The sequence below is a fragment of the Lissotriton helveticus genome, chromosome 6 (assembly GCF_964261635.1).
Source record: "Lissotriton helveticus chromosome 6, aLisHel1.1, whole genome shotgun sequence".
Taxonomy (NCBI): domain Eukaryota; kingdom Metazoa; phylum Chordata; class Amphibia; order Caudata; family Salamandridae; genus Lissotriton; species Lissotriton helveticus.
The window spans coordinates 1656795461-1656812299 of NC_136067.1; the positions used below are offsets into that span (position 1 = coordinate 1656795461).

Here is a 16839-nt window from a genome sequence, read left to right on the forward strand (position 1 = left end):
TGCCAACCTTCGAACACCCTAACACACGGCCAATTTGAGGCTGATATCTCTCCCACTCAAATTATTGTCGTCCGCACCAATGAACACGTAAGGAAACTGACTACAAGGTGGTGAGAGATTAATTCTTTATTTTTAAAAAAGTGACTGTGCGGAAGATTTGGGTGTTTTAACCAATCAGCATCTCCTGAGTGAAGTGTCACAGAATTTATTATGCTGCTTATACGCAAACTATTTACTTTATAGTCACGAGGTGTTTCTCTGCTTCATAACAGTTTTGATCCCTGAAGTTGGGCGTAACTTTGAAGTGAATGTGCAGCCTATTTAATTATAGCTGGAGAGAATGACGATCTATTTTTGCAGTGACTATTATATTGTCTTGAAGAATTTCAATTTTTAAAGCACTTCAAAGTTGACTGTTGTTTACCTGTTTGGTGTGAAAGTCAGGAGACTGCTCAATTGTCTTCAACGGCATTTTTGTTCTCGTCCGTTCTACACTCCCTGCTCTACTCTGACCTTATGGTGACGTTGTGGAATGTCTGAGGGTGTTGGTGGAAAGAATCGATGACACTTACTCATTCCACCAATCAAGTGTTACTACGTGACTCTTTCTTTCCTCTTGAAGTTACACGCTTGGTTACGTGACTTCTACCAATCTCTGTTCTTCTCTACGCACACGTCATGAAGGATGCCATTTTGGTTACCATAGTAACCTCCTTCTCTAATCAGCCCTCAGTTAAACTACAACGCAGTTCGGTCTCCTCAGCAGCGGTCTCCAGATTTCATGGCGCATCTGTCCTTCAGAATTGTTGTAAAAAGAAAAGCACACAGCACACGATCTTTACTTAAGCGAAATAATCACGCTGCTCGTGTGTATTTTGATAAGAACCACATTAATATCCAGGTATTGGAACTTGTCTGAAACAACTTTCGAACTGTTTTATTGAGCACTTCATTCGGTGATACAAACACCAACAGTGTATCACATGCATTCTTATTTTAAGGATATTTTGAGTAACGCATGAAATTTGCATCAGCGACACACACGCTCTTAGTGTGTCGAACAGTAATTTGGTATATGTGTTTTGGGTCACTGACTATTTTTGCGTTGTCTTCATGGTGTACCTTTATTAAGGGAAGTTTCAAAGAGTTAGTATTCTCTAGTGTGGCGGTGTGCCTTGTCAGCGCCATCCTTTGGCGAAGTTGCGTCACACATAATTTTAAGTTGTTTCTGAAATGTACCCATTTATTAAGGGATGTTGACAAAGGGTTAGTTTCCTTTTGTGTGGCGGTGTGCATGGTCAGTGCCACCCTTTGGCGAAGTCGCGTCACACGATTTTTGCGTTGTCTTGCAAGGTGTACCCTTTCATTAGGGGAGGTTGTTGTGTCTACTCTGTTGTGCCACACTATTCTTGCGTTGTTTTGCAAGGTGTACCCTTTTATTAGGGGAGGTTGCCATGTGTGACTACTGTGTTTTATCCTTTCTTGGGTAGGCGCTGTGCGTGATCAGCGCCACTATTTGGTGAACTTGCGTCAAACAAAATTTACTATGTTTGCATGTGGTACCCTTTTATTAGGGGAGGTTGTCAGTGATTGTCTAAGTTGCATCACTCTATTTGGGTAGGCGTTGTCAGCGCTACTTCTTGGTGTAGTTGCGTCACAGTTGTCAAGTTGTGGCTACTGTGTTCTTTGTTCCAGGAGCGTTAGTATCCTCTGGTGTACCCTTTCCTGGGGAGTTGTTTTGTTCCACAGTTTAAAGGCTGCCTTTCTAGGTGTACCCTTGGAGGGAAGGTTGTTAGTGCACGTCATGCGCTAGTCTTTTTGCAAGGCATACCCTTTTTCTGTGTAGGTTACTTATTCAAAATATTTTTGTGCTTATTTCCATCCGCACACATTTTGTCTCTGGTTATCACACCCTACTTAATTTACCGGGATCGCTACCTTGTTTTATTAAGGAGGGTGGATGGGCATGTTATATAATTTGCATTCTTGTGTTTTGTTCAACCATGACCATTTGTGCATCTTATGAATACCTCTCTACATGCCTCTTTTAAAATTTCCTTTGTTTCTGCTTCTACGCTTGTATTTCCTGTTTTTCAAATTATCTCTTTGACTTGCTCTTATGTCTACAGTCTCTTCTGGATTCTTCTGCTCTGTCTTAACTTATTATTTACTGTTGTTCACTAACGGAAGAGGATGTGTGGTAAATGCTTTCTATATCTTTTCCACTCTACCACTGCATCAGAATGTCCTATGACATCATAGAATGTTTAAGTGCCTGACTGTGGCTAAAGAGTCAGTTAGTAATCTCAGGCTGAGGAGCTGGTATCTCGCTCCTGGTGGGGTTTTCTCCTTATATCTTCCTATCCTATAACTTGCCACCTAACTACATATCAATAAAGAAGAACCTTCTACTACAACTGGACTAAGCATCATTGTTTGTGTACCACAGGCACACTATAGGAATTGCCCATAAGGCACCTGGAACAGTCCTGCGCTGCCTGAAATGACATCAACTTGCCATTCTGATATAAGTCCCCCGCCGTCTCACAACCCTCCTCGTACCACTGCGAGAGATCCATGAACCCATGGATATTCTGGAAACCCTTCAACCAACGCAGAGGTAGTGCGCTAGCATATAGGGCCTTTTTGACCACCAATGTTACTGCTTGCTCCCAGACCTCTGTAACCCGGCGGATTATATGCTGGCACGTTTTTGGGACCCTAGAGCCCATCATTAGAAACTGCTGCAATTGTATCCCCTCGTTCCAGCTCCCCAGTAAATCCGTCTCAACCGTGCGTTTAAAACATAAACACTAATGTGTGTGTGTCCTGAGCGTCTAATTGGTTAGGCAAGTAAGTGGCACAAGTTTATATATATATATATATATATATATATGTAAAAACCTCCGTTCTCCTGCCACAATCACCTCTGACCTGATCGCGCTGGAAACAGACACGGACCACACTTGGATGCTGGTTAGTTTCGTTTATTCAGCTGTCGCCATAACGTTTCGGCTGAAATATATATATATATATATTCACTGAAAAAACCATAGGTTATACACCATATATAGTTAGGAATTAGCATTTAAAAAACCTTATTTTACTCACACAAAACCATTGAAATTCCATATATAGTTAGTTGCACTAACTATATATCGCGCACCCGCAATCCACTGCTGATCATGTCACATATTACATCATTCATGACATGGTCAGTGACATCACTGATGACATCACTGATGACATCTCAAATGACATCACTGATGACTACATCCAGTGACTGTATAATTCTGTAAAGTTAAAATATGTCTTACATATTGAAGAATGAGTGGATGTATAAGTGTCTTGATGAAGGATTTAGTAGGGGCATGGCTGACTGTATGAGTGACTGATTAAATGTGTCTCACTGAGTGCATGGGTTAGTGACTAAACTGTCTTAATTTGTGCATCATTATGTCTGTTGTTCTGTAAACTGCTGCATGTGTTGATCATTAGCTATATGATTAACTGTATGGGTTATTGATTGGTTGCCCAAGCATTTGTATGGGAGACTGAGTGTGTGTCTGGGTGGCTGGGAAGTGTATGACTCTCTGCATAGATGTGTGAGCAGTTGATTGACTAGATGTATGGGTTCAAAAGTGCATGTGGAAACAGCTGTATGGGCGGTTGACTGTGTGCATGAGTGTATTGGTGAGTGAATGGATATCTCAGTGCTACATGTCAAAGTAAGTACATATGTAAAACACAGTACATGTCAGAGTTGACATATATAAATAACTGTGCATAAGAGCCAGTGAATGTGTGAGTGGCTGTATGGATCATTGTGAACTTGTATCCAGGATTGTATAAGTGAGTAAATATGTTTTAGTATATGTTTGAATAATTAAGGTGTGTATAACTGTATAGTTGAGGAAATGGAGGTGTGATTGATTCTTTGCATGACTGACTAAGTGTCTGAGTAACTCCATGGATGAGTGACAGTCTATGAGTGTCTGTTTACACTGAGTGTATCTAAGGTTATATTAGAGTCTGAAGAGGTTCATCGTATTATCACATGAATGTCATCAGTGATGTGATCAGTAATGTCAAATGAGATGTCATCAGTGATGTCATTTGAGATGTCATCAGTGATGTCATCAGTGATGTCATTTGAGATGTCATCAGTGATGTCATCAGTGATGTCACTGACCATGTCATGAATGATGTAATATGTGACATGATCAGCAGTGGATTGCGGGTGCGCGATATATAGTTAGTGCAACTAACTATATATGGAATTTCAATGGTTTTGTGTGAGTAAAATAAGGTTTTTTAAATGCTAATTCCTAACTATATATGGTCTATAACCTATGGTTTTTTCAGTGAATTTTCAAGGTTTTGTAAATGCTAATTCCTAACTATATATGGTCTATAACCTATGGTTTTTTCAGTGAATTTCAATGGTTTTTTAATAGCAAATATCATAAGCTGTCGAATGTCAAGTACGTGGTAAGTGAAAACATTTTCGTGTTTATGCACACTGATCTGCTTTGAATGGTGCCCCCCCCCCCTCATTTCTATTAGGAGTACTCTCTCTTTGCAGATAGTGAAAGGTAGTTAACGCAGGCCTTTGCCCCCGTTGTAATCCGTCGTGCCTGCTTCTCTCTCCATTTGATTGATTGTTATCCAAGTATTTACTGTTTTAGAATTAGTTCTCTTTGGTTCATTCTCTATTTACAAACAAACACAGAGTCGCAATACTCTGTTTAGTCTTTGCAGATAACGAAAAATCGTGTAAAAAAAAAGAAAAGGAATCGAGCAAAATCAGTAGGCCACTAATGGGATCTCTTTTTGACCTCGCTAAAATAGAAACATTAGGAACAACCCCTCATGACAAATACAAAACTAGTGAGATGAACTGAACTCCACACAATGATGGCTGCAAAACAGCTCGGCTCCGCCACCCACCCCGCCCAAAATAACGATAAAGAGAGGCTGCCATGATTGGTTGCGGAATGGCCACGACGGAGCTACGAAATGGTGCTGCTCTCATGCTAACCCCAGCCTCAGTCTGAAACATCCAGAAACACTGTAGACTACCAATTCGATCAGTTCCGGTAGCGCCCCAATGTAACCCGGTAGAGAAGAACTAGCCCTCCCCTCTTTGACTGATGGTTCTTGTTGCCTGTCCCTTCTGTTGTCATTTAACAGAACTATTTAGCCTGCTGAAAGGGGTTGTGTTCCGACCGCTGGTTGGTGGAGACATTTTGACTATATTCTGTACCTGCGTTGTCGCGTAATGCGTCATATGACGCGCCGCGTTAGCGCATCCGGAAGTCATCCGGGGCGCGCAGCGCGTAACGTAAGCATAACAAGTCATGTGACTTGTTAATAAAACTTTTCATTGGTTCATTTTACTTTTCTTATTGTAATGATGAAAGGCTTGGTCATATGACCTAAAAATTACGCTTTTCATTACTTCCGAACATAATTTTTTCTTAAATATATGTTATAATGATCCAGGCTAATGTACTTTCCCGGAAATTTTACAACTGTCCTGCAAGTAAAATATATTCTTTTTTCGAGAAAAAGAGCGTTTCTTCGTCCCATGACGGAGCCGTTGAGCAAAAGAGGGTCGACCTGCTGTCTTAGTCGCCGATACGCCTGAATATGAGATTCTTATCGATCACTTTATGTTGCAGGAATAGAAAACACAACAGCCCTTGACCATTTATCTTTACTGCGTTCCTTCGTATTATACCTTTTACCCTTCATGTAATTGGTCTGCTTTATTTCACTTGCCTTTTAATGATTCTAAAACAGTCACTATTATTAAAAACTTTACCAATGTATATACTACTACCATGTTTTCTTTTAAAAACCTTTATTGTGAAAATTTCATTATACAAATACGAGCCTATAACCACGTGGGCCTGCCACGGAGCAAACTGTAATCGTATATGATGAATAGACATTTACACTGTAGAGGAACGTAACGGGCGGGCCATTAGGTTGCAAGAACTAAGGTGTCTAACAGTTACGGAATCGGTGGACGTACATTTTATAATTAAAATACGACAGGGCCAGTTACAATAAAATTATCTAGATATACATTTGCGGGCAAGTACCATGGGTGACGTTAATTCGAACTTTCAACAGTACAGTAATCAATAACACATCAGAACTTAATATCAATAGGGATGTCGAAATATTCAATCAATTCTCGTCCCCGCCCGCCATGTGCTTCAAAACTGCATACGTATCTCGTGATTTCAAGGTTCTGCAACCAGTACACAACAAGGAGTTACGAGTCCCATTTATTCCGGCGCCATTTTGGGCGAGGACGGGCAGGTCCAGGATATAGTCAAAATGTCTCTACCAACCATCGACTATGATGATGTTCATATGCTGTATTTATTAGAGTAACACTCATCTGTCCACATGAAATTAATTTGCCACAATCTAAACATGTCATTTTAATCTTTCCAAAGTTCTTCTAAAAATGTGGGACCGTTTCCCTTGCCTCTGAAGCTCTCAGTGCCACTTCTTTGATGAATGTACTAGCAGGTCAGGGGTTCTCCTCCAAATCTCTCTTTTATGCAGCACTATAATTAATTGGTGCCACCTCTCCATATGACGATGCATGGTATAGTTACCACAACTATATTTTTTTTCGGTTCCTCTGGAGAGTTCATCGTGGCAGATGAAGCGTGTAACGTACCGGGCATTTACCTTTTTTTGCATGTACAGGAAAGGAAAAAAAAATCGAGCGTCCGAGTTCTAAGGTGTCCCAGGGCCATTTTAGTGGACCAGGCCCAAATCCAAAGAACAGGCCGCCATTTTGAGAGTCCTCTTGCAGCCGCCTGTCGCTGTAGCATCAAGAGCAGCCGAAACTCAGCTGAATGGCAACTGAAACGGTAAAGGGGCGCCCCACTACAGCAGACGAGCCTCCACCTAGGAAGGCCCATTCACGCCGGCTCCCCCCCCCTTCGGGCACCCCACGCCGTTATTCGGAGCAGTATTGTAGGATGGCCACACCAGTGCGGCAACTTGCTAGACATCACCTCGGTGGTAACCGAATCTCAACGCCTTGTGGTGTCTTCTATTCAGAAAACATTGTTATGCTGCCTTCGACCTATTCGCCGCAAGTGCGCACACAACTCAACTGCATAGCTTGCTAGACACCACCTCGGTGCCATCCGGATCTTGGAATGTCAGCACCTTTTGGTGTCTTCTCTTCAGAAAATATTGTTGCGCTGCCTTTGGCCCCATTCGCACATCAGTCCGCTACTGACGCCATCTCACAGGCTAATGGGGCGCCCCACGCCGACTTTCAGCATTGTAGAATGACCACACCAGTACAGCAACTTGCTAGACATCACCTCGGTGCCATCCGGATCTCGGCGCCCCACTGCAGATGAAGTGCCTCTCAACTATGAAACCACCACGGTGACATCCGGATCTTGGCGCGTTGTGCTGCCTTCGGCCTATTCGCACATCGGTCCGCTACTGACGCCATCTCACAGGCTAATGGGGCGACCCACGCCGAGTTTCAGCATTGTAGGATGACCACACCAGTACAGCAACTTGCTAGACATCACCTCGGTGCCATCCGAATCTTGGCATCTCAACGCCTAGTGGTATCTTCCATACAAAAAATATTGTTACGCTGCCTTTGGCCCCATTCGCACATCAGTCCGCAACTTAGACATCACCTCGGTGCCATCTGGATCTTGGCATCTCAGCGCCTTGTGGTGTCAGTCAGAAAATATTGTTGCGCTGCCTTTGGCCCCATTCGCACATCAGTCCGCTACTGACACCATCTCACAGGCCAACAGGGCGCCCCACGCCGACTTTTACAATTGTACGATGGCCACACCAGTGCCACAACTTGCTAGACACCACCTCGGTGCCATCCGGATCTTGGCATCTCAGCGCCTTGTGGTGTCTTCAAATCAGAAAATATTGTTGCGCTGCCTTTGGCCCCATTCGCACATCGGTCCGCTACTGACGCCATCTCACAGGCCAACGGGGCGCCCCACGCCGACTTTCAACATTGTAGGATGGCCACAGAAGTGCGACAACTTACTAGACACCACCTCGGTGCCATCCGGATCTTGGCGCGTTGTGCTGCCTTCGGCCTATTCGCACATCGGTCCGCTACTGACGCAAACTCACAGGCCAACGGGGCGCCCCACGCCGACTTTCAGCATTGTAGGATGGCCACACCAGTGCACCTTACTAGACACCACCTCGGTGCCATCCGGATCTTGACGCGTAGTGAAGCTGCAGCAGCTGCAAATAAGCTTCAGACAGTGTTACAACCGCTGCTCAGAACTCTCAACTATGACACCACCTCGGTGCCATCCGGATCTTGGCATCTCAGCGCCTTGTGGTGTCAGTCAGAAACTATTGTTGCGCTGCCTTTGGCCCCATTCGCACATCGGTCCGCTACTGACGCAAACTCACAGGCCAACGGGGCGCCCCACGCCGACTTTCAGCATTGTAGGATGGCCACACCAGTGCGGCAACTTGCTACACACCACCTCGGTGCCATCCGGATCTTGGCATCTCAGCGCCTAGTGGTGTCTTCTATTCCGAAAATATTGTTGCACTGCCTTCGGCCCCATTCACACATCGGTCCGCTACTGACGCCATCTCACAGGCCAACGGGGCGCCCCACGCCGACTTTCAGCATTGTAGGATGGCCACACCAGTGCGGCAACTTACTAGACACCACCTCGGTGCCATCCGGATCTTGGCGCGTTGTGCTGCCTTCGGCCTATTCGCACATCGGTCCGCTACTGACGCAAACTCACAGGCCAACGGGGCGCCCCACGCCGACTTTCAGCATTGTTGGATGGCCACACCAGTGCGGCAACTTACTAGACACCACCTCGGTGCCATCCGGATCTTGGCGCGTTGTGCTGCCTTCGGCCTATTCGCACATCGGTCCGCTACTGACGCAAACTCACAGGCCAACGGGGCGCCCCACGCCGACTTTCAGCATTGTAGGATGGCCACACCAGTGCTGCAACTTGCTGGACACCACCTCGGTGCCATCCGGATCTTGGCGCGTTGTATTGCCTTCGGCCTATTCGCACATCGGTCCGCTACTGACGCCGCCTCACGTGCCAACGTATTTTCTTCGCATTTTATACCCTATGCCGCATAACAGGTCATGTGACTTGTTTATAAAACTTTTCATTGGTTCATTTTACTTTTGGTTTCCTAATGATGGAAGGCTTGATCATATGACCTAAAAACAACACTTTTCATTGGATGAAAACTTTTTTTTTTCCCCAAACGATGAAAGCCCCACCTTGTTTCTGGATGTTTCAGACTAAACTGGCGTCAGAATGAGAGCACCACCATCTCGTAGCTCCGTCGTGGTCATTCCGCGAGCAATCATGGCAGCCGCTCCCCACCAGAAGCCTGCAGGAGTCGGGGCCCCCAAAACTTTTGATGAATTCTCAAGGCGGAGGGGACGCTTTCGAGAATGGGGTCCAAGACCTAGCAGACAAGCGTCCGATTTCCAAGGTGTCCCAGGGCCATTTCAGTGGACCAGGCCCAAAAAGGAAAGAGCCTGCCGCCATTTTGAGAGTCCTGTGACAGCCGCCTATCGCTGCACCGCAAGAGTGGGCGCAACTCAGCTGAATTGCGGCTTTTGACACAGTGGACCAAAAACGGACGGAATGGCAACTGAAACGGTAAAGGGGCGCCCCACTACAACAGATGACACTCCACCTGGAGAGGCCCGTTCACGCCGCCTCCCCCGGGGCGCCCCACGCCGTTATTCGGAGCAGCATTGTAGGATACCAAAACCAGTGCGGCAACTTACTGGACATCACCTTGGTGCCATCGTTCTGCTGCCTTGGAACTATTCGCACAACAGTTTGCTACTGATGACCCACCCCCCGCGACGCCCCACGCCGTTATTTGCTGGGTGGCAACTTACTAGACATCACTTTCGTGTCATCTAGATTTCGGCGCGTTCTGCTGCCTTGGAACTATTCGTACAACAGTTTGCTACTGATGACCCACCCCCCGCGACGCCCCACGCCGGAAATCTGGACGTTGTGCTGCGTTGGGACTATTCGCACAGCCGACCGCTACTTCGTTGTTTTTCCCTAAAAATGTTTATATGTTATTACTATTTTTGTTTTCTTGTATATATTTATAAATTATTAAAGTTTTATAATCTTACTACTTTGTCGGAGTGCTATATATTTTTAATGTGACACATAATTGTAAAAACTTTGATGTACAAAGAGTCATCCCTGGAATCTTCCGCTTCACGCTCGGTCCCCTCCCCAATCACAATACAGGATGGTTTTCAGATAATAGCAACGCTTCTGCTGTGACGGATCTCATCGAGTGTGGGCCTTGATCTACTATAACTCCTTTGAAGAGGGGTGATTCTTTACAGCTGTGGCCATAAACTACATCTGCAGGGCTAGCTGATAGCCTAGGACCGGCCAGGACAATCGGACACAGAGGAAAAGGAGTGTCAGAGGGTGCGGTAGTGAATAGGGCGAAAGGGAGGTGTCGGGCGGGCACAGGGTGTGATTCTCAGGGAAGAGCAGCGCAGATGGGGGGAGGTTTATTACCCATGCATAAGACAGAGAGCGGGGGTGACCACTGCCTGGGTGAGATGCTTGCGAGGGTGGGGAGCCATGCTAAGGATCGACAGCGTGCACAGAGTGGGTCTGGTCAAGGCATCTAAAATGGCTGCCGTGCACGACAAAAGTGTGGCATTTGAAAAAAGGCAAGATGGCGCAGACAATGTTTTTCAACACTTCCTGATTTCCTTCGAATCGAACGTTAACAGACGTTGGGGCATATTACCAAAGTTAAGCGATATTTATCCCTAACGATGCATTGCAAAGATTTTTTTACCGTCAGAAATTATCGCAGATAAACCTTGCTATTATCAAGGTTTATCGCAAATACGATAAAAAACGACCGCAATGCATTAATATCGCTGAAAACTCAGCGATATTCATGCATTACCGAGCTAATGCTCTTAGCCATGTTATCCACCTCCCATTGGATAACATGGCTAAGAACTGCTCAGGGCAGCTGTTACTTTTTGGAGATATTCGCGCTTATCTCGAATATTTCCAAAAGTTGATAATAGGAGATAGCGATGTTAGCGACTGTTTCCAGTCGCTAACATCTTGGCATGCCCACTTTGCATGTCATTAGTGATAAATATCACTCACATGCAAAGTGGGGCCCAAGATGGTCGCTATCTCCTACTAGCCGTCGCTAACTGGTGTTAGCAACAGCTAGGTAATACAGATATAATTTTATCTCCGCGAAGCGGAGCGCTGTTACAGATATATATCTTGTTTTTGAACGTTAATTTCTCAAAATACACTGAAGCACATATATTGAGACCTAGCAAAGGCACATCGGGCTACCAGTCCCTAATATTTTACCAAGTTTCGTGCAAATCCATTCAGCCGTTCGATTATTATTATTATTTTTTTTTTTTGCCCCGCGGGGCCCTTTTAAAACCTCCACATCAAACCTAGGGGGTCAGCGAGGATCTACTATGCCCCCTTATGGTCATTTGCCCCTTCGCTTTGGCCTCCTCTTGTCTCTCGATCCTACCGAGAGACAAGATGGCGGCCACTACGGACTGTTTGGAATGTTTACAGACACCGGAGAGCCAATCAGCTTCGCTTCGCAAAGCTCCGTAACGCGAAAAGTACGCGAAGCGGTGCGCTGTTACAGATATATATCTTTTTTTGAACGTTAATTTCTCAAGATCCACTGAAGCACATATATTGAGACCTAGCAAAGGCACATCGGGCTACCAGTCCCTACAATTTTGCCAAGTTTCGTGCAAATCCATTCAGCCGTTCGATTATTATTATTATTTATTTTTTTTGCCCCGCGGGGCCCTTTTTAAAACCTCCACATCAAACCTAGGGGGTCAGCGAGGATCTACTATTCCCCCTTATGGTCATTTGCCCCTTCGCTTTGGCCTCCTCTTGTCTCTCGATCCTACCGAGAGACAAGATGGCGGCCGCTACGGACTGTTTGGAATGTTGACAGACGCCGGAGAACCAATCAGCTTCGCTTCACAAAGCTCCGTTGCGCGAAAAGTACGCGTCCTGGAGCGCTGCCCGGTCCGCTGTTACAGATATATATCTTTTTTTAAACGTTAATTTCTCAAAATCCACTGTAGCACATATATTGAGACCTACAAAAGGCACATCGGGCTACCAGTCCCTACAATTTTGCCAAGTTTCGTGCAAATCCATTCAGCCGTTCGGGCTAAAAGTGAGGCCAACCGCCCTATGGAAAACTCAATGTTAAAAACACGTTTTGGGACCCCCCTTTTTTCTCGACCCCCCCTGGACGAACCCCCCCCCAATTTTCAGGGGCTGCTCAGAAACAAAATGTGCAATTTTCCTGAAAATTTCAGCCAATTCCGTCCACAAACGCCAAAGTTATTAGACATAGAATTTTCAAAAAACCCATAGAGAAAAAATCCTAACTATATATACCTACTGGCGACCGCCAGTAGGTAATATATATATATATATATATATATATATATATATATATATATATATATATTTTTTTTTTTCTTTTTTCCAGACTGGAAGAGCTTTCTTCTTCTATGAACCCCTCTAGCACTGGGTGCGCTCACAGGCAGAAAATCTGCTGAACTGCAGCAAAGTAATACTACTTAACAGCTCTTAAATGGCACCATTATCTGCGATTATCCTCGTGTCGTATGAACTCCGAGGTTAATTGCTGAATTTCGCTGCTGCTCACGACTCGGACCCCAGCCCATCCCCAGATATGGGCTGCTCACATGCAACACCGATCGTCGAGGCTTTCGAGTAGTGAAATATTCACCAAGCTTCGCTTACACATGCTGCACAAGCACATCATGCACTGGGGCAGCAGGCCAAGCTTTCCTCACATGCATACTCCAGGTAGAACATGGGCAGCAGCAGTGCAAGCTTCCTTCGCATACAGAGACCTGGTACAACATGTGCAGCCGTGGTGCAAGCTTCCCTTACGCACACAGACTAGGTACACCATATGCAGCAGTAATGCACGCTTCCCTTTCCCTCATTGGAAGCCCTAACACCAATGCAAGCTTCCTCACAGGCAGACCAATAAAACGTTCAGCAGCGCAAGCTTTCTACACACACAGACATCCGGTATTGCATGTGCAGCAGCAGTCCACGTTAACCTCATGCACACATACCTGGTATAACACCCGCTCACCCTCACACCCCCTCCCTCACCCTCACACCCCTCACCCTCACCCCTCACACCCCACACCCTCACCCTCACACCCCTCACAACCCTCTCACCCCTCGCCCTCTCACCCCCTCACCCTCTCACCCCCTCACCCTCTCACCCTCTCACCCTCTCACCCCCTCACCCTCTCACCCCCTCACCCCCTCACCCTCACACACCCTCACCCTCACACACCCTCACCCTCACCCTCACACACCCTCACCAGCATAGGATATCAAAACATAGCATAGCATAACAAAAAAGCATAGGATAGGAAAACTTAGCATAACAAAACAAAATATAGCATAGCAAAACACAACAAAGCATAGCAAAACACAACAAAGTATAGCATAACAAAACTCAACAAAGCATAGCATAGCATGACAAAACATAGCATAACAAAACAAAGCACAGCGTAACATAACAAAGCATAGCAAAACATAGCATAGTATAACAAAGCATAGCATAACAAAACACAGCAGAACAAAACATAGCATAACATAACAAAACATAACAAAACATAGCATAACATAACAGAACATAGCATAACAGAACATAGCATAACAAAACATAGCATAACAAAACAAAACATAGCATAACAAAACACAACAAAACATAGCATAGCATAACAAAACATAGCATAACAAAACAAAGCTTAGCATAACAAAACATAGGATAGCAAAACAAAACATAGCATAGCGTACAGCATCCCTCAGCACCATCACAGCATCACTCAGGGGCACCACAACATCACTATGCGCTACCACAGCATCACTGAACGCCACAGCATCACTCGTTCGCCATTATAACATCACTCAGCTCCACCACAGCATCAATCTGTGCAACCATTCAACAACTGCTTCAAATATGTTCTCTCAATGTTTCAAGCTTTATTATAAATGTAACAAAAATATGTTAATATTTCACTTCTGTTCTTGGATTTTTGTCACAATAAAATACACTGAACATAATCTTCACAAAAGTTATTTACAAAAGTTTAAGCTATTGCCATTATAAATTACAATAACTTTTATTTAAGTATTAATTATTTAAAAAAAATTAAAAGCCATTGTTATTTGTAATATCAATACATGTAAGTCACGTAAATACAACACATATTGCATTACAAATGCTATAGGTGTCACATTTGCGAAAGTTAATACTATTGGCATTGTAAATGACAAAGCTATTAATTTCGCTATTTTCAAAAACAAAACATAAATAAAAAATGTGTCATTTACAATACCAATACCTCAAACTTTCCTAATGCGAGACCTATTGCATTGCAAATGCTTGTTATCCATGCGCACCACACAGCCATCAATCCCTCCAGGCCACATCTACCTCTGTCTCCATGTGCCTGTAAGTATGTTGCCTGACTGCACTTTTGTCTGCATGTTTGTTGTTATTCCCAAAGCATTTCAACGGGTGTTCGAAAACAAACCATGATCTCTCATTGCAAGGTAGTTGGGGTTTTGTGTTCCCAAGATCAGTGTTGGGCTAACAGAAAAAATCATTTAGAATTGTGAGATGTAAATAGGTATTCTTGCACACAAGGAACAGCAGAGCTAATTCAAACGGTATATTTGTTGATCATTACAGGGTTTTATTCGCCATCATCTCAACCTGCATTAATTCTGTCATCATTGGATTTGTTTACACCGTATAAAGGCTGGAAGCTTTACTTTTCTGAAGGTATGGTATTTTCATTAATATACAGTTCAAAGCATTACAGTTTTATTTCGCGGAAGCTTTAAAAGTATACCTGATAATTCAGTCTGACTCTGGGAATGCCAGCAGTGTTGTTTCTTGCATGATCTGCAGGTGGAACGTCCTTGGATTGATTTACAGAATAGGAAACCGTGGACATTTCTGTTCATAGATGGACTTGGAAATGCAGAAAATCTGCGAATATAATGGCTTGTTCACTGTAGGATGTAAATATTGCGAACACAAACTTGCAAGTTTGTGTGTATTCACAAGCTGTTCGCAGGTTGGTTTCCGCCATTGAGACACATGCAAATCAACTCATGTTAAAGGCAGGTGTAAAGGCTCTCCTGGTGACATATGAAAGGCTATATAATGGGGGTGTTGCAGAAGGGATATCTTTGTGGACCAAAACAGTGTAAAAAAATATATATTCTTTTGCACATTTCCGTGATGTGGATGTCTAATTGTCCTCTTGAGTCCTTGTTCCAAACCACTTTCATTCCCAGCAAATCCTAGCTCTGAACCCTCCACAAAGCCCACAGCCCTCCCTTCTTATCCCTGCTGTAACCACCCTTTTCGCACATCAACTCTTCCCTCGCCTGTTGCAATGTTTCCCCCCTTGTTGTAAATTGATCTGCTGCTTCGCAGCTAGGCTTGGACTTCATGACACACATACTGAAATACACACATACAGATTGTGGATTGTCTCCCATGTGGACAGATTTAAAGTGTATGGAATCCAATGCCTGCTCTTAGTGGGATTTGTTATTGGTAAAAAATGTAAACATCTATCTGATCCATTGATTTACATGTTTTTTTTTGGTAAACTGTTTTTCAGGTCATGAGGGATAAGTATGAAATAATCACATTTTTTTATTTTTGCTTTTTTATTTTTCAGCATTTGTAGGGCACACTATTTACTTAAAGCTGCACAGCATCTGCCAAGGTGGCCACAGATTATTGAAGAATCAGGGCTGAAAGTATCCTTGTTGCACCACTCTTTCTATACTTCATTTCTATTTCTGTAGTCGAGCAGTGCAGTTAGACAGAGTTGGTACAAGGACCTACTGTCTTGGTCTTTTGGTCCTAGTTCAACGTTAGTGCTGTGCATTACAAAGTATTCTTGATTTGTCTTTGTTTGGTTGGCTGCTGTCCAGCAGACGTTTCCCAGTTTTGAAGTACTGTTTTCTTTATCCAAGGTCCATGAGTGACGATACAGTGATGGTCTGATATGATTTCCCTTTCATGTAATTATTTTTGAGGCCTTTCATTGGTAATATTTATGTGTGGCCAAATGGAAGAGGAGTGATTTCCCTTTCATGTAACTATTTTTGAGGCCTTTCATTGGTAATATTTATGTGTGGCCAAATGGAAGAGGAGTGAGTGATGATATCTGCACAGTGCGTACTGTGCAGGAAGAATGCCACTGCATACATAAAAGGGATTGGACAAAATTGTTAATTCTGAATGCCTGGTGAAACAGGAGAGTTTTAACATTTTGGCAGACCATTACGGAAGTTCTTTCCAAATGACAGGACCTGGACCTAGAAATGTTTGGCAGCTGTGCGGTTGTATAAGGAAGCAGGGCAAGGGTCTGACGTGGTGTCAAGCTGCATATTACTATGCATGGGAATCATCTTGAAGTGCATTCTTTGTGCTGTGTTACCTCTGATACAATATTGTATACCTATATAGGAGACTTATTTAAAACCTTTCTTAACCTCAGGCAGGGTGTTAAAAATGTTTCCTCAAATATTGTGCATGTGTAGGTTTGGCTACTTTCTTCCTAAAGTAATTGACTTGAATTCACTGCAGAGGGGTGGAATTTTATTTCCCAGCTCCCTTGATGGTAGTTCTCATTTGCAGCACCTTGCC

General features: G+C 44.1%; 1 protein-coding gene across 4 annotated transcripts in view; it reads left to right on the plus strand.

Annotated features, from left to right (window-relative positions):
* MCM8 (minichromosome maintenance 8 homologous recombination repair factor) overlaps window positions 1–16839 on the plus strand; it is a 444398-nt gene that overhangs the window by 19517 nt on the left and 408042 nt on the right. For all 4 annotated transcript variants that reach the window (XM_078649515.1, XM_078649512.1, XM_078649513.1 and 1 more), the window contains exon 3: window positions 14857–14949. In XM_078649515.1, coding sequence (XP_078505641.1) covers window positions 14857–14949 — 93 coding nt within the window. The remainder of the gene's footprint in view (window positions 1–14856; window positions 14950–16839) is intronic.